We start from the raw sequence: 19,656 nt of genomic DNA, 5'->3' as shown, positions 1-19,656 counted from the left end.
AAGCTTTTGCCATGGATCAGTTAGGGAAGATGCTGAATAGATGTCAGTAGGGAATCAGGCAAGTGTTCTCACACACCAGTTTTCTTCTGTAATGTATTGATTGGTGAAATGTTGGTATTTGTGCAATCTTAAGAAAGGGGTGAGGAAGGGAGAATTTTTCTTCTGTCATTTTTGGAAAGTGATCATATTCTGTGATCCTTTTCATATTAATGTTGTTCTACTTTTTCAGTAGTGGTTTCACACTTAGTGCTGAAAATGCAGCAAAATTAGAGCTGGCTGCTGGTTTTTTAAAATAGGTTTTCTTCTGTTTCAAACAAGAAGAAACATTTTTCTCTCTTGTGGGGAAAGACACACTCTCTTGCATCTGTTGTAGGTTGATTACATGGAAGAAAATGAGGAATATTTCCAGCGTCAAGCATCTCACAGGCAATCTCGAAGAAGGTTTAGGAAAATCAACCAGAAAGGGGAGCGGCAAACAATTATTGATACTGTTGATCCTTATCCTGTGGGGAAGCCACCTCTACCTAGAGGCTACCATACGGTAAGCTGTCTGTATTTATGGTTCACAAAAATACATAAACAGGAACAGTACTGGCAATAACACAGTCAAAATGCCTAAACTTGATGCTATCTTTCAAGTGTGCTTCTGTGGGGAGGTTTCCCTTCAAAATAACTGTGAATGTGGCTCCATCAGTATGTGAACATGTGTGTTGCTTGCATCTTAGTCCACAGTTGAAAGTAAGTTTCTTATGGCTGTGAATGTTGTGTATTATTTTTTAATGTTCCAATCATTATGGGAAATTGTTAAGGAAATTCTGTTTTCATTTCCTTTTCTATTAAGTAACAGTAGAATTAGTTTAGTGTACTGTGTTAAAAGGTCAGTGAGTGAAGCACTCATTCACATATGTGATAACAAGTACAGGTGTTGCCTGAAATGGACTGTGCTGCATTGCAGTGCACCAAATTGGGTTAAATCTGTCATTTCTTTTTGGAATCGAGAACTGAAATGTAAAATTGAAATTAACTTCTTGTGGTATTTGCCCTTTATACTTGGACTTTAGTGAGCTATATAGTAGGCCCATCACAGAGGAAATAATTTGGTCATTTTTACTTGATTGCTTTTGGGGGTGAGGAAGGCAATGTATGCAAGTTTCCAGATTTTCTCTTGAGATGAAAATAAACTAATAATTAAAACTTATTCAACAAAATCTTTTATATGGCTTTTAAACTGAGAAAAGTCTATTAGATTAATATGTTGGTTTTGTATTCATTACAACTGTGAGCAAAATACTGGAAAAGCTGTTTGTCTTTGGCTCTCATTTACTTGTTTAAGCCCTAAATCTGGTAGAACCAGAAAAGCGTGGGCATAAATGACTTTGCATGTTTAATCTCACTGAGTTCCATGGGCTGAATTTTGTACAGTGTAAGCCATATACATATATATTTGCAGGATGAGAGTTTTAGTGGTGTTAAAATGCCATCTTTGGTACAATGCAGTTGCTAGCTTTTTCAATTTTTCTTTCCTTACCCTTTATTCCTTGACTTGTTTGCCAGTTCACTGTATATTCAATGTGTGTCTGTAAGTGTGTAGATGTTTGATTACATCTGTTAATTATACAGGCTTTTCCTCATGACTTGAATAATTACATTTTATGCAAACAATTTGGTTTTATTTATACAACAGCTTTTAATGGTTGAATTTTCAGTGCAGTTTTAATTGCTTCTAAATTTTAGGTGAATTGAGCCAGTTTACTTAGTTTGAAGATAAGAGATTTTACTAGCCAGTTTTTGGAGAAAAAAAAAAAAAAAAAAGAAAAGTGGGACTGTACTTTGTAGGAATTACAGAAAGAATTACTTTTGTTCATATTATTTAGATGTGTGTGTTGTACTTAGCAAACAGTGGCAGTGTGATTTGTACCTAACTCTGGAAGGGCAGTATTTAGATTACACAGTGCCATTTGCATTCATAGGTCCTTGCCTGTTGTATAAATTTCACGTTAGGTATGCCTGATGAGTTTTTCTAAGTTTAGCTGGTACTAAAAGCAAAAGTCCATCCTGTGCTATTCTGTTGTGCAAGTTCATAATGGTTTTGTGTATGTGCTGGGAAATCCATTGCAAGCGAGATTTCATATTGAGATGGAAGAGATTGCCAAATAAACTGTAAAATTTACAATAATTATAGTAAAATGTTGCTTTTCAAAGAGTAATATAATGCTTATGACTGGCTTTATTATTTTTTTTCAAGGCAAATAGAGTCAAAATAGCTCAAATTAATTTTACAATGTAGTTAAGACTTTCCATGCTGGTCCATTTCCTCCTATTTTTACAGTATTTGGTGATCTTGTAGACATTATTTCCTCATTCACTTCTAGCAATGTTACTTCTATTGCTTTAACCATACATGTTACAGGCTGCGTTGTCTTTTTGCCCTTCTTATTTTATGTCCTTTGACCTCATTTTATTGGTCTTAATTTCTTGAAAAATTGACTGAAAAAAGCAGGATTTTATTTTGAAACTCATAGGAATTTATGACCTATTATAGCACATATCTTGTGGACTTGTTGCCCATCCATTCTTTGGTCAGCATCTGTCAGGGTGTTGTCTTTGTTTCTACTTTTAAAATTTTTGATAAAAAAAGGACAGAAGCATTAAATTGAAAAAGGATTAATATGATATAATTTCTTCAAGTTTGTGCATGTGTTCTAATTTAGGTGTTACATACATGAGACTCAAAGTAATAAAGCTGCTTCATAGTATCCTTGAAATCTTCACAATGTGTAATTTTCTTATATTCTGTTTTACCCTAAATCCATAGAGTTAGCGTGTAGAATTATTATTTTGGCTGTTGATAAATAATTATGCTTTATTTGCAGTATACTATCTATGCTTTTCTTCAGAAGGTTCAAACAGTATTTTCTGAAGAAAGTTTTCTATAGCATAAAAGCAGAGAACAAAATGCAGAGGTGAAATGCAGATGCATGGTGTGCTTTTTAAGAATTAGGAATTAAATGCAGTGCTCTGTTGCAGCATGGCTTTCTGCAGTAGAGCAAACTTCTATGGGATGGCGGACCCTCATTAACATGATTTTAACATTCTCTTCATAGTGGTGGAATGTACTATGGCATGTCTGATAATGTTCATCTTTTCCTTTCCTCCTATATGGCATTCATTTCATTTTGGCTCACAGGAATGCACTAAACCTCAGGTATTGTAACTTACTGTGTATGGTCCACTAACAATTTACTTGTGGGTTTGCGGTGTGATGCCATAACACTGATGTGACATTATGACTAAAATTGCCTTCTAGCCTTTGCTTTGACAGTTCAGCAATCTCATTGTGCTGTCAAAATACCTGTGTAAGGGTGAAATTTACTGACAGCACAATGTCTCTTGCCCAGCTTGATTGACCTTCCTTGCTTTGGCATCCTGTGATGTTTAGGAAATTAGAACTATAAACAAAGGGTGTATATCAAATATTTAGTGTTTGGCAGATGCTTTAGTCAAGTATCTCCTTCATGACTCGGAGGACTTAATCTTTGATTTTGACTTAAAAAGTTAGCCTCTTGTCACCATTTAGTGCCTGTATGTCAGTAAAATGGGGAAGTGGAGTGTGACAGGGTGAGCAGTAAAGAAACTAAAAAAGGCTTTGCCATGGTGTTTATGCTTGTCTTCCATTCTGATGGTTTCTACTGACTTAGTATAAAGAGGCTGGATTTTCTAGGCAAAGTATGTCTAAATGGCCATTATCTGAAACACAGCTTTGCCAAACTAGGGAGAAGAAGGTGCCCAAATAAGTCAAGTATCTTGGAATGGTACCAAACCAAACAAAATATAGAAGTTTTCCTGATATGAGACCTCAAATGCACTCAAAGTGATCTGAAGATCTGAGCGGCGTCTTTTAAACTTAAGTGGCATTTGCAGTTGCACTTGTCAATGCCAAAATAAATTCTGAGCATCCATGAGGTACAAAGCTTGATAAGAATGTGTATTATCAAATTGTTAAATGTCCCTACTTTTATGCTTGAGAAATCTCTTATGATAGAGCTCAAAAAATTTTGAAACTTCTTCAGTTTTTAGGTTAAAAATTCTCCCTTTCTTCAAACAATGGTTTGGTCAATTCTCCTAGTATTTTTTTTTTTATCAGGAAATGTGTTTATTTTAGAAGTTCCTCTTGTGTCACATTATTAAATTCATTTCTTTAAGATACTTAGAGGGTTCCAGTATATTTCCAGTACCATAGACAAGTGATTTCTGGGCTGAAATGTTCTCTTTCTTCACTATGTATAGTACACTTGTTTTAGGAACCCAGTTCCTTACCTTCGGATCAGTGCTCCCCAGTTTTTCAGTGGCATGATCCTAAGTAACCTATGGCTACTAAAACACTATGTTTAAGAATGATAATGTACTTCTCAGATTATGATAGGAATTTGAAAGACTTTCTAGTATTTTATAACTTACCATAATGTTTGAAAGATCATTTGAAGTGAAATCTAATGAGTATCAGTACTTAGGCATGTTACTTTTGGGACAAGTGTTGGTGATTTCTAGGGTAAGGAAAATAGAAACTTTGTCATATATGGAAATGAAATTAATGTGTTTTACCACATAGATGAATTTACATCCTTTTTTAACCATCTTTATAGTTTGGTAAAATTGATCAGTTCTTTTTTTTGAAAAAAAAAACAAAACAAAAAAACCAAAAACAAAACACCAAAACAAAAACAAACAAAAAAACCCAAAGCTGATAAGTTTGAGCTGCTCTCACTTGAATCTAGAAAATATTTGTGCTTCTCATGTATCAGAAACATCTTTAACTAGGTTAGTGTTAATGCCTCCTTACTTAATAGTAGAAATAGGACTTTAACTCTTAAATCTTGATTTTCATTCTGTGTGTACCTGTACTTAAGGCTACATCATATTTTAAGTGTAAAGACTTTGTTCAGAATGATTTGACTGAAACAACTGTGAACCCATTCTCCCAAAAGCCTACATGGCTTTACTTCTTCTTTAGACTGTTGTTTGTTGGTTTTTTGTTGTTGTTGTTGTTGTTTTTAATACTTTAAAAGTGAATAGTCATCTGTGAAAAGATTTTAATAAAGGATAGACTTTCTTGTAATATCTTACTGCCAGTAAACTTTGCGGCTGCTTCAATGCATCTGTGAAGCATTAGTCATACTCGGTCTGAGTGTTGCTGAGATGGCTATTCTGTATATAATGTATGGAATATTTGGCATAAATTGACACAAGCTCATAAAGGAAAAATCACTTTGTCCAAAATAAGGTGCTATTCTTTAGTGGCATAGAGATTAAAAGCAGTGATTTGCAACTCCCTAGTCTGTGATTCTTGTGTCTCTCTAGACTTGGTATGTAAACTGAGATGTGGACTTTTACTAGTCTGTACTGTAGTCTTTACTTTGCTAAAGGGAAAGTATCAAACCTTACTGAGGTGCATTTAAAGAGATGCAGGAAGGCCTGTAAAAATAATGCTGAAGCACCTGCAGATAGTCCTGAACAGAAAGATGGTGTGTGGTGTTTTACTCTGTGTGAATCTCTCTAAATTTGACTTAGTTAACAGGCTTATGAAATTTGCTGCTAGAGCATTGCCAGCCAGCTGCTGCAGTCACTGCAAAAGGGCTCTCTGCCTGTAGTAGCCTTCCTTGTGCATTCAGCTTGAGATTCACGTGGGGTGACAATCCCTTTATCCGGTGTTGGAAAGAAAAGAGCAGTGGGCACAGAGGCATCAATAACCCCAGCTTCTACCCCAGTTACAGGCATGTAACAATTTTATCCTCACACGCTGCTGTGGAGCACTGTGAGATGTGTTTAGGGCAGACAAGTATTCCTTCTGGATTTTATTTGAAGGAGTTGACTGAAAATGTGAATGAAAGGAGGGCTGGAAATTATACCATATCTAATGCTGCTGAGTCAAATCTGATCTGCAGCCATGACTCCCTGAAAGGATAAGCATGAGAGTTTTTTCTATCTTTTATTTTTTGTGTGTGCTATTTTTAGAAAAGGATAAGAGCCTACTCATTTAGTAGCAAATTGTAGAAAACGTTCTTCTTGCCCCTATCTTCTTTTAAAACTAATAGTGGAAAGCATTGGCAAAGTAGCCTTTTTTTTTTTTTTTCCTGAAAAGCTTTGGATTCCCATTGTCTGCCAAGAATGTAAAATTACCTGGATTAGAAATTTATGTTCAGATTGTTCTGTTTTATGAAACAAATTTGCCTTTATCTTTCTTTTGTGTGCAAAACAACATTATAAAACTGTTGCGTATCATATTGCTACACTTAGGAAAGATTACCAAAAAAACCCATAATTTTTTTCTGCCTGAATTTGATGCAAAACCCTGGCTCTTCTCCTTTATTCAGCATGTGGCTACTGAGGCAATATGGAAGTTATAAGATGACAAGCAGTGTTTTCTGGTTGTTAGCACAGTAGATGAGAATTCCAAGAAGTTGATTCAATTTTTATCACTTTGTTACAGAAGTCCAGTATATTTTGGGATGAGATTTAATGTTAAAAACCAGCAAAATACCATTGCTTCTCTGCATGTTTGCTTATGTTGTAAAATATATGTTGTTGCATGTCCTTCCATGGACCACATTACGTATGATCATGAAATACCTCACATGTGTTGCTTTTCAACAGTGTGGACTTTGCAGTAGTATGATAAACTGCATTCATGTTAGTGCATTGTGTTTTGCATGGTAAATTGATGCCAGTGTTCTAATGTACTTAGTTGTCTTGTGGCATTTCACTTGTTTTAAATTAGTTTGAATCAGTAGAAAAAGTTGCCAGATACCCAGTCTACAAGAAATCTGTTTAAAGGAACACTGTCAATCTTTCATGCCTGTAAATAGCTGCAGCTTTTAATATTCCTGATAATTTTTAGAAATATATAGAACTTCCATTGTAATACAAGATCACTTAATAAAACAAAATACAAACAGCAGACTTAGTAATGAGTATTCACATTAACAACAAGAAAAGCTTGCTGTCAGGAAGAAAGAATCACATCTAAGAAATTTATTTGATGGGAGAGTGGACAAGAAAGTGTGGTGGACCCAATGAAAGCTTGACTTTTTGAAAAGGTGTAAAAGATGTGGAGAAGTTGGAGGGAAAAACAATTTTTTAAAGCCTCCTTGCTCTTAGGAGTGTTGCAAGTATATTTACAAAGGAAAACAGTGCCCAGAGAAACAAGTGGGGACAAATACACTTGGTTGTCAGAAATGTTTGGATGTTCAAGGGTTTTGGCTTTAGAGGCTCATACGAGTTATGGTATCTGGATCTATTTAAATAGGTTCAATTTTCAAACTTGCTGGTAACTGGTTTTCCCCAGATAGAAGAAAAATGTGAAGAGGAAGGAAGCTAAGAAGGTTCTGCTCTGTGGCTTAGGCAAAATGAAAGCAAGAAGGTTGCTTTTATTTATTTTTAAATAAAAGTTGAACTGAACTCACTCTGTTCCTGGTTATGACACAAATTAATTTAAGTAATGTCAGCAGAAAAACATAATTGTGTACACACCTAAATTTGCAGAGTATTGCTGATGAGAAGTAGTATGGTATGCAGTTTTAAACATGTTAGCATAGATAATGCATGCTTGTTTGCCCAAACAAACTTGTCTCTATTAATAACGAGACAGTATAAAATAATTTAACATTTCTAATGTTCATGTTGAAAGTAAAATGTATTGATTAGCTCATTAATAAAGGGGCTAGTTCTGAACAATGCCAAGTGTGAGTGTCCTTTTACCAGGACGGCTAAAAGGATTTTAGCCTTTTCTTTTCTTCATCTACAAAATCCAGTGTGTAATTTCAAAAGCAACTGCTTTTATTATTCCATGATGGTGATGATCTGCTCATGATTGCAATTGAGCTTGGTGTGCACATCATAATGGGAAGTAATACAAAATACTAAATAGGTAGACATAGTCTTTATATTTGAACTCATCCAGTAGCATTAATTCCTGAAGAGTGTGACTGTGTTATCCATGTTAGGTGCATTTTGAAGTGAGACACTACAAAAACTTTGGGATAATTTTACCTGAAATGCAAAGTGCTTGAGATGATTTGGGCAGCTCATGGTAACAATTTTTTTAATGGGAGTTGGATGTTTCTTCATGGGAGCATCCACTAGTAATGTTATAATGGCAATAAGTAACTCCCATCCCTGTGTTCTGTATTTTCTGGCAAAACCATCATTTTAGCCTCACAGCTTCCTTTCTTCATCTCTGTTGTAAGGGATTGTTATTGTTTCAAGTTATGTATTAAGTTTTGTATTATTATTAATATATGAGCAAAGCTATCATTTTGTGTAGCACCCAAAGCAAAGTGAAATTGTTAGTTCATCATCCTTTTAGTAATTACTACTGGCAAGCTAATGCAAAATTAATGACATGCAGCGCGTTATTTACTCAACTTGCAGCTTCTCTCAGAGGTTGTCTATTTTTGTAAATTACATCATCCTTACTGCAGAACTCTTATATCCATTGAGATTTACTGTTCTTCCATTCCCTTTGGAAGGGCTCACATTGATGTCCTAACTGGATTTGTAGTTGTGATTAAATGTGGAAACTCAGAGAAACATTGAAGCCATGCAGTATTTTCTGCAACTGAAGTGTCAGTAATATTTCTGAGGGTTTTTTTTTGACATATTAATGACACTAGGTCCTGGTTACAGCTTGTAGAGTTGACAATGACCATACTTTTGTAAAACTTTGGTTAATAACCACCTACATTTTCCAAAGTAGCATGATTTTATTGCTGCTACTGACTTGTGATGTGCTGTTTTATACTGTATAAAGGATTGTTTTTCTGAGATGTAGGGTATAAAACTAAATGTGAGGTATGTCATCAAAGCAGAAAGTTGTTCATGCAGCAGAAAAGTGGGTGCTTCATAACTCTTTTCTAAATTGATCATTGCATAATGTAACTAAATACAAATACTGTATTTCATCCAGTTGGACTAGATGATCCTTGTGGGTCCCTTCCAACTCAGCAGATTTTGTGATTAGAGCTGAGGAAAATGAAAAAAGAAAATATATACATGTGTAAAAAGATATCCTCATTAACATGGGGTTGTTCAGTTAGAAACACTGTTTGTATATAAAGTACATATGGGAAAATGGGATCTGTCATATTATATTTGTAGAATGCCAGTACAGATCCTTTCAGCACTGGCATTTCTGTACAGGCAAGTATCATGAGTGATGGTAATAGTGCAATTATTTTCCCACTAAAGGATGGAAAGCAGCTATCAGTTCATTTTTTTCCCAAGCATCTGAGCCACTGTTATGTGACCTGAGCTTAGCATAATGACTTAAAGATAAAATTACTAGTATTATTAGGTGCTTCTGAGTACTTTTAATAAAGCCTTGTATTTGACTTGGCTAGTTTCAAATTATCATTTTGCTGAGGGAATTTCAAAGCTGTTAAAAAAAAAAAAAAAACAACAAATTTAGTAGTTAAAATATCCTAAGCAACTAAGAAAGTATAGAATTGAAACATGGGGAAAATTTAATGATCCAATTTGGAAGAAGACAAATGGCATTCTGGCCTGGATCAGCAGTGATTATCACCTTGTACTCAGAACTGGTGAGGCCACTCCTGGAATCCTCTGTTAAGTTTCGGGCCTCTCTCTACAAAAAGGACATTGAGGTGCTGGAGTGTGTCTAATGTGTGATGGATAAACCATTTTCAACTTTATTGGGTAGATGTGTGTATTACAGTGCCCAGGCTAGATCCTGCTGAGTGTAAATGCCATTATCCATGCTTGCTTCCTTCATTGAGTAACAGTTCATTTCTGGAGAGTTAACAACTCCTAAGTAAAGCAAAGTAGTTACCTTGAATTTACCACAAGGTTTGTATGTGAATTCTTTCCCTGCCCTTCACCATCCTATTGTGTAGACATACTTTTAATGCACTTTTTAAATTCCTTGTATTTGCACTTTTTCGATGGAAATTTTTTTTTTTCCTTAAAAAACGCTTTTTAAAAATGTAAGGTCTAATTAAAGTGTTAGGATTATTTTGTATATGTAATGGGTATTGGGAGCTGGGCTTTAGGTTTGAGTGGTTAGCCTTAATTATATATGAATTTTCAGACAGTAAAGTTTTAACATGCGCCTGGAACAGCTGCATGTTACGTGTGTTGTTGATGTCTGTGGCAGAAAACTTACACATACTGTGTTCTCACACTTTTTCATTATTTTATATGTGTGTGTGTGAATGTCCTACAATATAAAATATTTTACTTTTCCTTCCTTTTACTTCTAAATTATATATTACTCTTGAACACTAATTTGGTGAATGTAAAGGCCTGCAGCTAACTGGTTTTAAAGTTTTCAAATGATCTGTGGTGCACAAAAGACCGCTTTAAAAGCAAGAATTCTGACACCAGTCTTGGAATATGAAACTGTACAAGGGAAACTCAGTCTGGTAGGTGCACTTCTACCTGTTTTTATTTAACACTTCTGAATCTAGGTAGCTGATCTTGTAATTGCAAGGGAAAAGATGGGGCATCCATCAACTGATGGTAGTTGACTTCCTGATTTATTTGATTAGGGAAGAGGAAAGGGAAAGGGCATTTCTTAGACTTTTATATTAAGTTTTCTTTATTTGAAGGATATGATGTCATGGTTTGACTTTTTTCCTATAGAAAACCAATTTGGCTTATTTTGCTTGGTTATTATTTTTAAAGAAAAGTACATGTGAAATTGCATGGGGTTTGTTACTAATAAGAGATTTGTATAAATTATTTCCGTAAAGTTGCTAGATGCAGGGCACAAAGCTCTCAAGATATGCTAGTGCATGGTGCATTACACAAGAGAGGATATGCAAGGGCACAAGGAGAGAGTTCTCCCAAAAGAAAATGATCTTACACTAATAAACTCTTCAGTGTTGATTTTAATTGGGAACCCCTGGAGCAGGCTCTTCAGAGAGTCTCCTGGCATGAGACTATGACTGGAGACAAAAATGAGTTATTTCCTTCCAACAGGCAGCTAAAGTGAGTGAAAATAATCTCTAACAGCAATCAGGTCTTTCAAAGTTAAATTTCCTCAAAACACCAGAGATAAGTAATAAGTTACCCTGGGAGATGTCCAAGTATGCAAATAAAAAAGATGAACAGACAGGTGGTTTTCTGCTGGTCCCATCTACGTCTGCACCCTGAACAGAATTTCAGATTCTCTCTTAAAGGTTCTAAGTAAGAAACTGTTAGAACCACACACACACAGAATCACAAGGTTGGAAAATACCTTCAAGATCATAGAGTCCAACCCATATCCTAACACCTCAACTAAGCCATGGCACCAAGTGCCATATTCAGGTTTTGGTTATTTTTTTAAAACACATCCAGGGATGGCGACTCCACCACCTCTCCAGGCAGACAATTCCAGTACTTTTTCACCCTTTCTGTAAAAACATTTTTCCTAATATCCAACCTATATTTCCCTTGGTGCAGCTTGAGACTGTGACCTCTTGTTCTGTCAGTTGCTGCCTGGAGAAAGAGACCAACCCCCACCTGAGTACAGCCACCTTTCAGAGCATTGTAGAGAGTGATAAGGTCACCTGAGTCTCCTTTTCTCCAGGCTAAACAACCCCAAATCCTTCAGCTTTTCCTCACAGGGCTTGTTTTCCAAGCCTCTCACCAGCCTTGTTGCCTTCAAAAAAGCATATTGTATTAGCTTAGAATGAAATACTGTCCTTCACTACTGCTGAAGTCACTCAATGAATAAATAAACAAAAAACAACAGAAAACCAGCTAACATTTACAGGAGACTGAAAAATCTGGGGTTTGTTTTTAATCCATTAATATTTCATATTGAGACATTGTTCCCCTGTCTTGGTTGGTCTCAGATACGTTCAGTTCTGTGCCACAACAATCATCCTTGTAATGCAAATATGTCAGCGTATTTCAGGTAATGAGTTTCAATGAGACTACTAATGACCTGCATAGAATTTGGACAGTTTATTTGCTTCAGAAAAATTTCTGAGTTTTATTTTTACAGTGAAGCAGTGGGATACACATGAAAGAGTTATGCAGTCATCCAACTTCTTTAAAGTTTTCCTACATTGTTCTACAACAAAGAATGTGAAATTTTAGGGTTGCCTCACATAAGTGAAGGACTTGTATCCCTGGATTCCTGCTGTGAAATTGGTATGGACATGATAATATGTGGGAGTTTTTGAAGATATTTTGTTAGTTTGTTTTTCCTCCAAGACAGTGGGCCGAGTTGTATCTCAGTAGTGAACCTTGTCCCCAGCAGGTATGGATGTCAAAGTGCTATTTAGATCTGGTAAAGATAAATTGCTACTCCTGCATGCTTGACATCATGATTCTTGACCTTAAAAGTGTGTCTGCTGTTTTGCTTTCATGCTTTTTTCCCCAGTTCAAGAACAGAAAGTACATTCTCACCCTCTCCGGTGTAATTAATGTGCCATTGTTAAATCTAATCATTACACCAATGTGAGAAAATTTGTAAAGATGGGGGAAAACTTCCATCTATCCTGACATGATGCATTTTTTCCACTTCTGAAGTACTGAAACAGTTAAAGAAATGAAACCAATCTGTGACCATTCTGCCAACTGAAGTAGTTAATATTACTAATTTTATGCCATATTTTTAAATTTAATAATGATAATGTATAATTTTAAAGCCATGCATTCAACTTTTGGCTTGTGTAAAAACGAACGCTTTGTTTTGTGTAAAAATCATAGGTAAATCAGTTAAACATCACATAAAGTGACTTCACAAACATACATATATATGTATGTCATATATGATTTTGAAAGATATTCTGGAAATAAGACATCTTGTCACATTTTGGATGAGTGACCATCCATAGGTTTTCATCGTATCTGCTCTAACATAGCTGTCCAACATAAGAGATTTTGATGGTAAGTATTTTAGATGAATACTATATGTTGCTCCCATTTTAAGATGGATGGCATGCAAATAAAAAGTTTGCTGTACTGAAAGCAGAGCTGTTCGCCGAAGGTGACAAAATGAGTCTGCTGTCAGAGGGAAGATTGGCAGTCTATGGTACATACACCCAGCTGAGGCACCAGCCTGACTGCTCTGGGCTTGTCATTATTTTAAAGATCTGGATTATAGATTCATCTGCAGCAGCAGTTCAACAGAAGGGCATTTGTTCAGATGGTCTGTAACATTAGTAAATGTGTTATCAAAACAGCACACACCAGTCCATTGTAAGTCTTGCTTTGGTGTCACTAGTTGTGCAGTGATCATCATTACAGTGGTGGCAGTGCCGCAGCCTTATGAATTAAAAACAATAATGTGGTGAATACTGTTACTTTATCTGTGTGTTTTGGCCAAAGCAGTATTTTAGTATCTTGGAGAACATATATGATAATATTCTTCTATTCAACAGTTTTACTTAAAATTCTCAAAGTTCTTGAGAAAATACTATAGTATAATAGGGATAGCTATGCCTAGACTGTCCCCTATGCTTTATGCTGATATATAGGAACTCATTTGCATGAAATCAGGTCATACAGCCAGAGATTTAAATTGTTGGCAGTAAATTTGTCTGAATACTTCAGAATAAGATTTATGTATTGTATGGGACGTTTAAGTGTATCGTAGCATTTTGAGTGAATTGTTGTTCTGGGTTTTTAGTGGTTTCAGTTGGGGTTTTTAAATCTGATGGGAGCAACAGATTATTATGTAGTCATCTCTCTGGTAAGGTTACTGGGAGGCAGAGAACACCAGCATTATAAAATTCAGAAGCTTGCTCCTGGGAGCTTTAGCAGTTTTGTGTCCAATAGCCCTGAGCTTAAATTTAAGTTTTAAACTTCCACTTCTTTCCAAGTGAGGAGGATGGGGAAAGAGAAGATAGGTCTGCCTTATTTTCCTTAAAATTATGTACTACATCCTTGCACTCTTCAATTTAGTTGTCTGTTATTCCACCTACACAGCTGTGTAATATCTGTGTAATTGTCCCTTCACTGTGAATGTTTTTTCTAGCCACTGGAATCACGCAGTGATAGTAAACTCAGTGACCTTAGAGTGTTCTGTTGGTTTTTGATTAGGTATTTGAACATGAAAGAAATGATACTTTACATTGTGTTTAAAGGGAAGGGGGAAATGTGCTGATAATTTCTGATTTCGAGGTACTTCAGGAAAAGAATGGTCTCTGTGTATGTAATCTGTATAAAAATTTAAGTACTTCTGTAAAGAGTTGTGAGTTAAGGTAACTGCTTAAAACTGAGGAATTAAGGTAATTTGTTGTTGCAGCATTTGTCATTAACCTAGAAAGGTTTAATACTCCAGGCATTGTTGGCACTGCTTAGGAGAATGGTATCCATATGAGATGATGGTCTGGAATGTAAAATAGTTGAGAGATATTATAGTCAGATGATAACATGCTGCTGAGATCTCTATCAATTCCTATGTAGAATTCAGTTTTGCTTGTGAATCCCTAATCCTATGGGGTAGTCCTAGGATGTCCATACATTTGTAGTTGCTTTTGAAATGGCTTTTAAATTTTCTTTTCTGTGGCTCATAAAGGAATACTAGATTTTTTAAAAAAATACATACAGTATTTGATAGCTCATATGTGCAATTATTGAATCTCAGGTTTATTAACACTTCACTTTAATAGCCTAAAAACTGTTGCAAAACTGTCTTGCCTTCTCCGCCACCCCTGCAACTTTTAAGTCTAAGCAATGGGTTTTGTAAAACCCATGAACAGGAAGTTGCAGATTGGCTTTCTGTGATGTATTTATACTTGTTTATAATATAAACTTGCCACAATATATTGTTTTTGTGTTTTACACTGATTTAAATTCCAATGTTTTTTCACTGTAACAATTCACTGGATTTCTACTTTAATTTTTATTTTTTAAAATAAATTATATGAGAGTATTTTCTAAACTGAAAAATTTTCTGACTGTACGTACAGTCACACCATACCTGGAAATGGTGGTAGTTGAGGAGGAAGGAGTAGGGAAATGGAATCGACCATTTATTCTTAAAACTGTTTTGGCTCACAAATTGTCTGTGAGTGGTGTTGTCTTCACCTAATTTCAAAAATTTCATAAAGCAGCTGTCAGTTTCATAAATTAATTTCATAAATGTCGTGTTAATTTCATAAATGTCACTTTTCACATGTTGAGGCTTGTTTCTCTGTTTTGGAAATCACAAAGTTTTTGTCAGTCTGATGCATGTAAACATCAATTAAACTTCGTTAGATTAATAAAAAGGTTTGCATTCATGGACAAAGTACTGGCTTAATTTACTAACAGATGAGTAGAGGTGTACAGTGGTGACCAGCATAAGTAGCAAGAAAGTGTTTCATGGGAAAGTTATATGAAAGTTTTGTATTTCACTACTATTTTGATGGGTTTAATCATATTTCCATGTTACTTGTGAAGGCTTATGGCACAGAAACCTATGCTGGATTTTATCTGGAAACAGCAACCGATGCAGAGAGGATGCATGTTGATAGCTGTGTGTGTGACAGAGTTCAGAAAGTGGTGTACTGCCTTCCTGCACTGGGGAGATGTTTCTGTTTTGGCAGAACATCATTTTTTTATTGACATGAGCATAAAATACTCAAATTCTGCTCATGGTGTTAACCACAAGGCCACCCAGTCAGACTGAAGAGGGTTTTAATTGCTTTGTCAACAAGTAGCATTTTTAAATTTTGTACTAGAGAGGGTTTGCCTAAGCTTCCATGAATTTGTAACTTCTGCTACTTCTAATCAGCACTTCATCAGAAAATTGATTGTGCTCAGCATTAAACTGTTTTACAAGGCTTAAGCATAATTTCATGTTTTAAAATCATCTGTTAGTTGCACTGGCACATGACAGAGAATTTCAAAATTCTAAACTAATTATTCTAATTTAATAATTTAAAGAATAACTTATCTTTTAGAATATATTGAAGTCCGAGGTCATAAGTGTCATTAAACTCACATAAATGTAAATACATTCAATTTAAAAGATGTTGTATATGTTACTGTATCCATTAAAGAATTCTGCAAAAAATAGACTGGATTATTTCAGGATCTCCTCCGCTGTTACTAGAATTCATTTCCAGTAATTTTTATAGCCTCATTTGCTAGCAATGATTGCCAGGAATGAAGGAAATCAATGTATAACAAACTAAGCTCATTATTGGTGTACATGTTAATTTGGGGGAAGGCAGCTGCAGATTGTATGGCATTGCATTATGTAGTATCCATTTGTTTTTTTTTTTCCTGTGTATTTTGCCTCTGTAACAACTGTTTTTTTTCTATTGTCCTTGTTGGGGAAAAAAACCCCACTTTGAAGTTATTGTAAGGCCAGATGGTCTCTGATTTTAAAGAATGTGTTGTAAAGATGTTACAGAGAACTGTACTAAAGTTGAAGACTATGAAGTGTGTCATGTGCCTGGCTTGGGCACTCCTATGTCAGGTGGTACAAACCCGAGACACTTAAGAGGGGCGTTGTACGGGGCTGACAATTTCTTGTTGCTTGAGCACATCCCTGTTGCCTTTCAGCTCCTCTGCAGCATGATTTTACCAAAACGGTGTAAGAAGGGGTGTAGTGTAAACGGGAGTGACTGGAGACATTTCTGAGTTTAAGATATAATTACATTCTGAGGGGAGAATTAAAAATGCCATATTTATGTCAATCTCTTCCACTGCCTGTATACCTGTCTGTTTTACGTAGAATTTGTGTACTCAGTGTGCAAGGAGAAGCAGGAGCTCAAGAAAGGCTTGAAATGGTGTGTTAAAGGTGCCTGGACATGTACCTCCCACTCCCTGTGGGTGGATGTCTCTGGCCTGTGAAAGGGCAAAGCTGCTGAAAATCTGAGCGAGCTCATCAAGTGCACTGTTTGTAAATACGTGATAAAAATGTTTACAGCTCTGCAGCAGCTCTCTTTTGGGTGGGGGGAGGAAAGGGAGGTGGTATCTCTGCTTTAGCATATCTTCTTGAAAAGTCGTGTTCAGCTCAGGATTTGGCGAGGTAAACGTGGGTCCTCATTCCCACCCTGACTTCGGTGATATTCTTAGGAGCCAGCAGCGAACGGATCCCTCCCCTCTGGGGATGCCTTGATCTTCCGAGGCTGATAGCAGACACAGGCAGAAGCTTGCTGTTCTATCTGCATTGTCCATCTCTACCTTAATGAGTGAAACAGTTAAGTATCAGAGGGGGCGAGCCTCTAGGAATGTGTCTTCCATTCGACTCGAATATTTCGGTGGATAAAGGGAGAGGGAGGGAGAGGAGAGAGAGCGAGAGAGAGAAATCTACTTACATCACTCGAACTGCATTGAGTGTGTGCCTGTGTGCAGGTTAAGAGACAGACTTCAGTGTCTTTGCTTTCTGCAGGAAGCAGCAATGCCGTTTGTATCCTAAGAGGAATTTTTTATTTAGAAAAGGAAGCATTCTTTCTACCCAGGAAATGGCTTTCCTTGTGCGTTGCTATGCCAACTGCCTGCAGCCATGGTCTTCCAAAGTAAGCACAATAACGTAATTATATTGGCGTATTGCATTCAGACTCATGATTCTCTGGGTTTTTGTGTGTGTAACTGTTGTATTTTTGTTGCTGACTCTTTGGGCGGTAGAAGTGCTTGTCTCGATTGTGAGGAACAGGCATCATAAAATTAAATGCCCATCAATGTCATGCTGCTGAGATTAATTGTGCAAACTTGGTTAGCTGAGTGGAACAGGGATCACTGGTCACTACTCTGTCAGCATCATTAGCAGCCAGGGGAGGAGGTCCCTATTCGTCTGCGCTGCCCTGATTTTGGGGGAGTGCAGGGTAGTGCTGGCGGGAGGGGGGAGGCTGCATTTGTGAGTGTGTGATTGCAAATGAAACAGGAGTATTAACAATGCTTGGCTGAGTGCTGGAGGCTGGTTCCTGCACCCTGACCAATATAATACTGTATTAAGCCTTTTTGAGGGAGTCTCTGTGCAGTCAGCCATTTTAGTTTTTTTTTTTTTTTGGTCCTTTTTTTTTTTTTTCCCCCCCTTTCCCATTCCTCAGGCTCAGGGAATGGTTTTGTTCCCTTGAATGGATGCTGGATATGTAGGGTTTCATCAGGCTCTGTACGTCCTGACACGCTTTGACTTTGAGTGTTGCAAAAATGGAGACTAACGCCGTCATTCGGATTGCTGCTCTGCACTACAAGTGCGAGGGGGGTTTTGAGCTTACCAGTAGTGACACTTTTAGCTCCAGCTTGGTTTCACCCCCTCCGCCTCTTTTTAATTTAATGCTGTAGAGGGTGACTTGCCATCCATAAGAAATTGGTACATGATGTGTAAATTCAGTTCAGCTTATGTTTCTTCATTATGAAACCACTTGCAATCCCAGCTAACCATGGAGTTATGGGCCAGCAGGAGAAACACTCAGTAAGTATTGCAAATTCTGTTTGTTCTATCAATAACCTGTCACGGGCAAACTGCATGGAGATTGAAGCTGCTTGTCTTCCTGCTCACTGGCTTTCCTGCTTGTGGATTTAATAGTGGGTTTGGAGGGAAAGCTGTACCTGAGGTGGCATTAATGTCGGTGGCTGTATTGAAATTGTTTTTAGCTTAAAAAAGGCAACTCTGTAGGCTCTTTTTGAATGTTAAAAATTTACTGAAAAAATGCTGACATGCTTTGGTTGGACAGGAAGCTTTGAGCATTCATTTAAAATCATTATGCATTTGTTAAAACTTTAAAGCAATATGTAAGCTGTATAACAAGTGATATAATTGTAGGGGATGATAAGAATAGATTTTTTCTGTCTAGTGTGTGGTACTAGTGTAGTTTTGCCTTGTAGCATGGCGTTGAGCATCTGTGATACACTTATGCTGAAATGCAGAAACTGTTAGTAAAACATGGAATGAACAAAAGGCATAAGTACTGATGCTTTCTAATTGATCCCATGAGTCAGCTACACCTTTGTCATGCTTTAATCCCATAGGCTGCCTGTGTTTATTGTTTGGGGAAAATGCATTCATAAGCAGAAGAGCAAACATTATTTAACAAGGCCTCAGGTGTCAGGAATTAGGAATTTAGGTTTTGCATGACAAAAAGGTTCTGTAAGTTCTATAAAAATGTATGGAACCTTATTGCTCAGTTAAAATGTTTAAACCTTCATGCTAGATTTTATATGGTTCAATATAGTTTTCAACCTTAAAAATTGTTTCTTGAGAAAATATTTATGAATGTGTTCTGTGACTACTGTGTCTTAGAATGCACATGAGAATGTGAACAGTATAGTCAGCAGATGCAGTTAAAGAATCATAAATAGTAGGAAGAGGTGATAGCAGGAACTTTTTGAAGGAAGAACATTTTTTTTTGCAAGAATTCAGTGTTTGTGTAGAAATACAGAAAGTAATGTGGAAATGTTTTAAAATGTGTCCAGTGAATTTTTCCTACACCTGTAGCAACATATCACAGTTTCTTATTGTAGACTGTTTTGTTCCTTTCCCTTGTTAATTACATTCTAAGTATAAGGGAGTTCATGTAACCAAACTGTTTGATGTTCATGAAATATTTAGAACTTAATCTAAAAAAAACCCCAAACATAACCCGCCTTTTTTCCTCCTGAAACTCAAGCACTGAAGAAGCTGAAATAGAATAGGTTACTTTGAATTTGCAAATAGGAATAAAAGAAAATAAAAAAGCTGCATATGTATTGCTATGTTTTCCTGTTCTT

At 36.3% G+C, this 19,656-nt stretch overlaps 1 protein-coding gene across 7 annotated transcripts in view; it reads left to right on the top strand.

Moving 5' to 3' along the window:
- RAPGEF2 (Rap guanine nucleotide exchange factor 2) overlaps positions 1-19,656 on the top strand; it is a 183,001-nt gene that overhangs the window by 96,527 nt on the left and 66,818 nt on the right. For 3 of the 7 annotated variants that reach the window (XM_021536559.3, XM_021536557.2, XM_021536560.2), the window contains exons 6-7: positions 374-541; positions 3,188-3,205. In XM_021536559.3, coding sequence (XP_021392234.2) covers positions 374-541; positions 3,188-3,205 — 186 coding nt within the window. Of the gene's footprint in view, positions 1-373; positions 542-3,187; positions 3,206-16,279; positions 17,147-17,996; positions 18,362-19,656 lie in introns of those variants that run through there. The other 4 variants (XM_021536561.3, XM_021536558.3, XM_077782914.1 and 1 more) reach the window with 3 other exon arrangements.

The sequence above is a fragment of the Lonchura striata genome, chromosome 4, assembly GCF_046129695.1.
Source record: "Lonchura striata isolate bLonStr1 chromosome 4, bLonStr1.mat, whole genome shotgun sequence".
NCBI lineage: Eukaryota > Metazoa > Chordata > Aves > Passeriformes > Estrildidae > Lonchura > Lonchura striata.
This window is presented reverse-complemented; position numbering and strand designations above follow the sequence as displayed.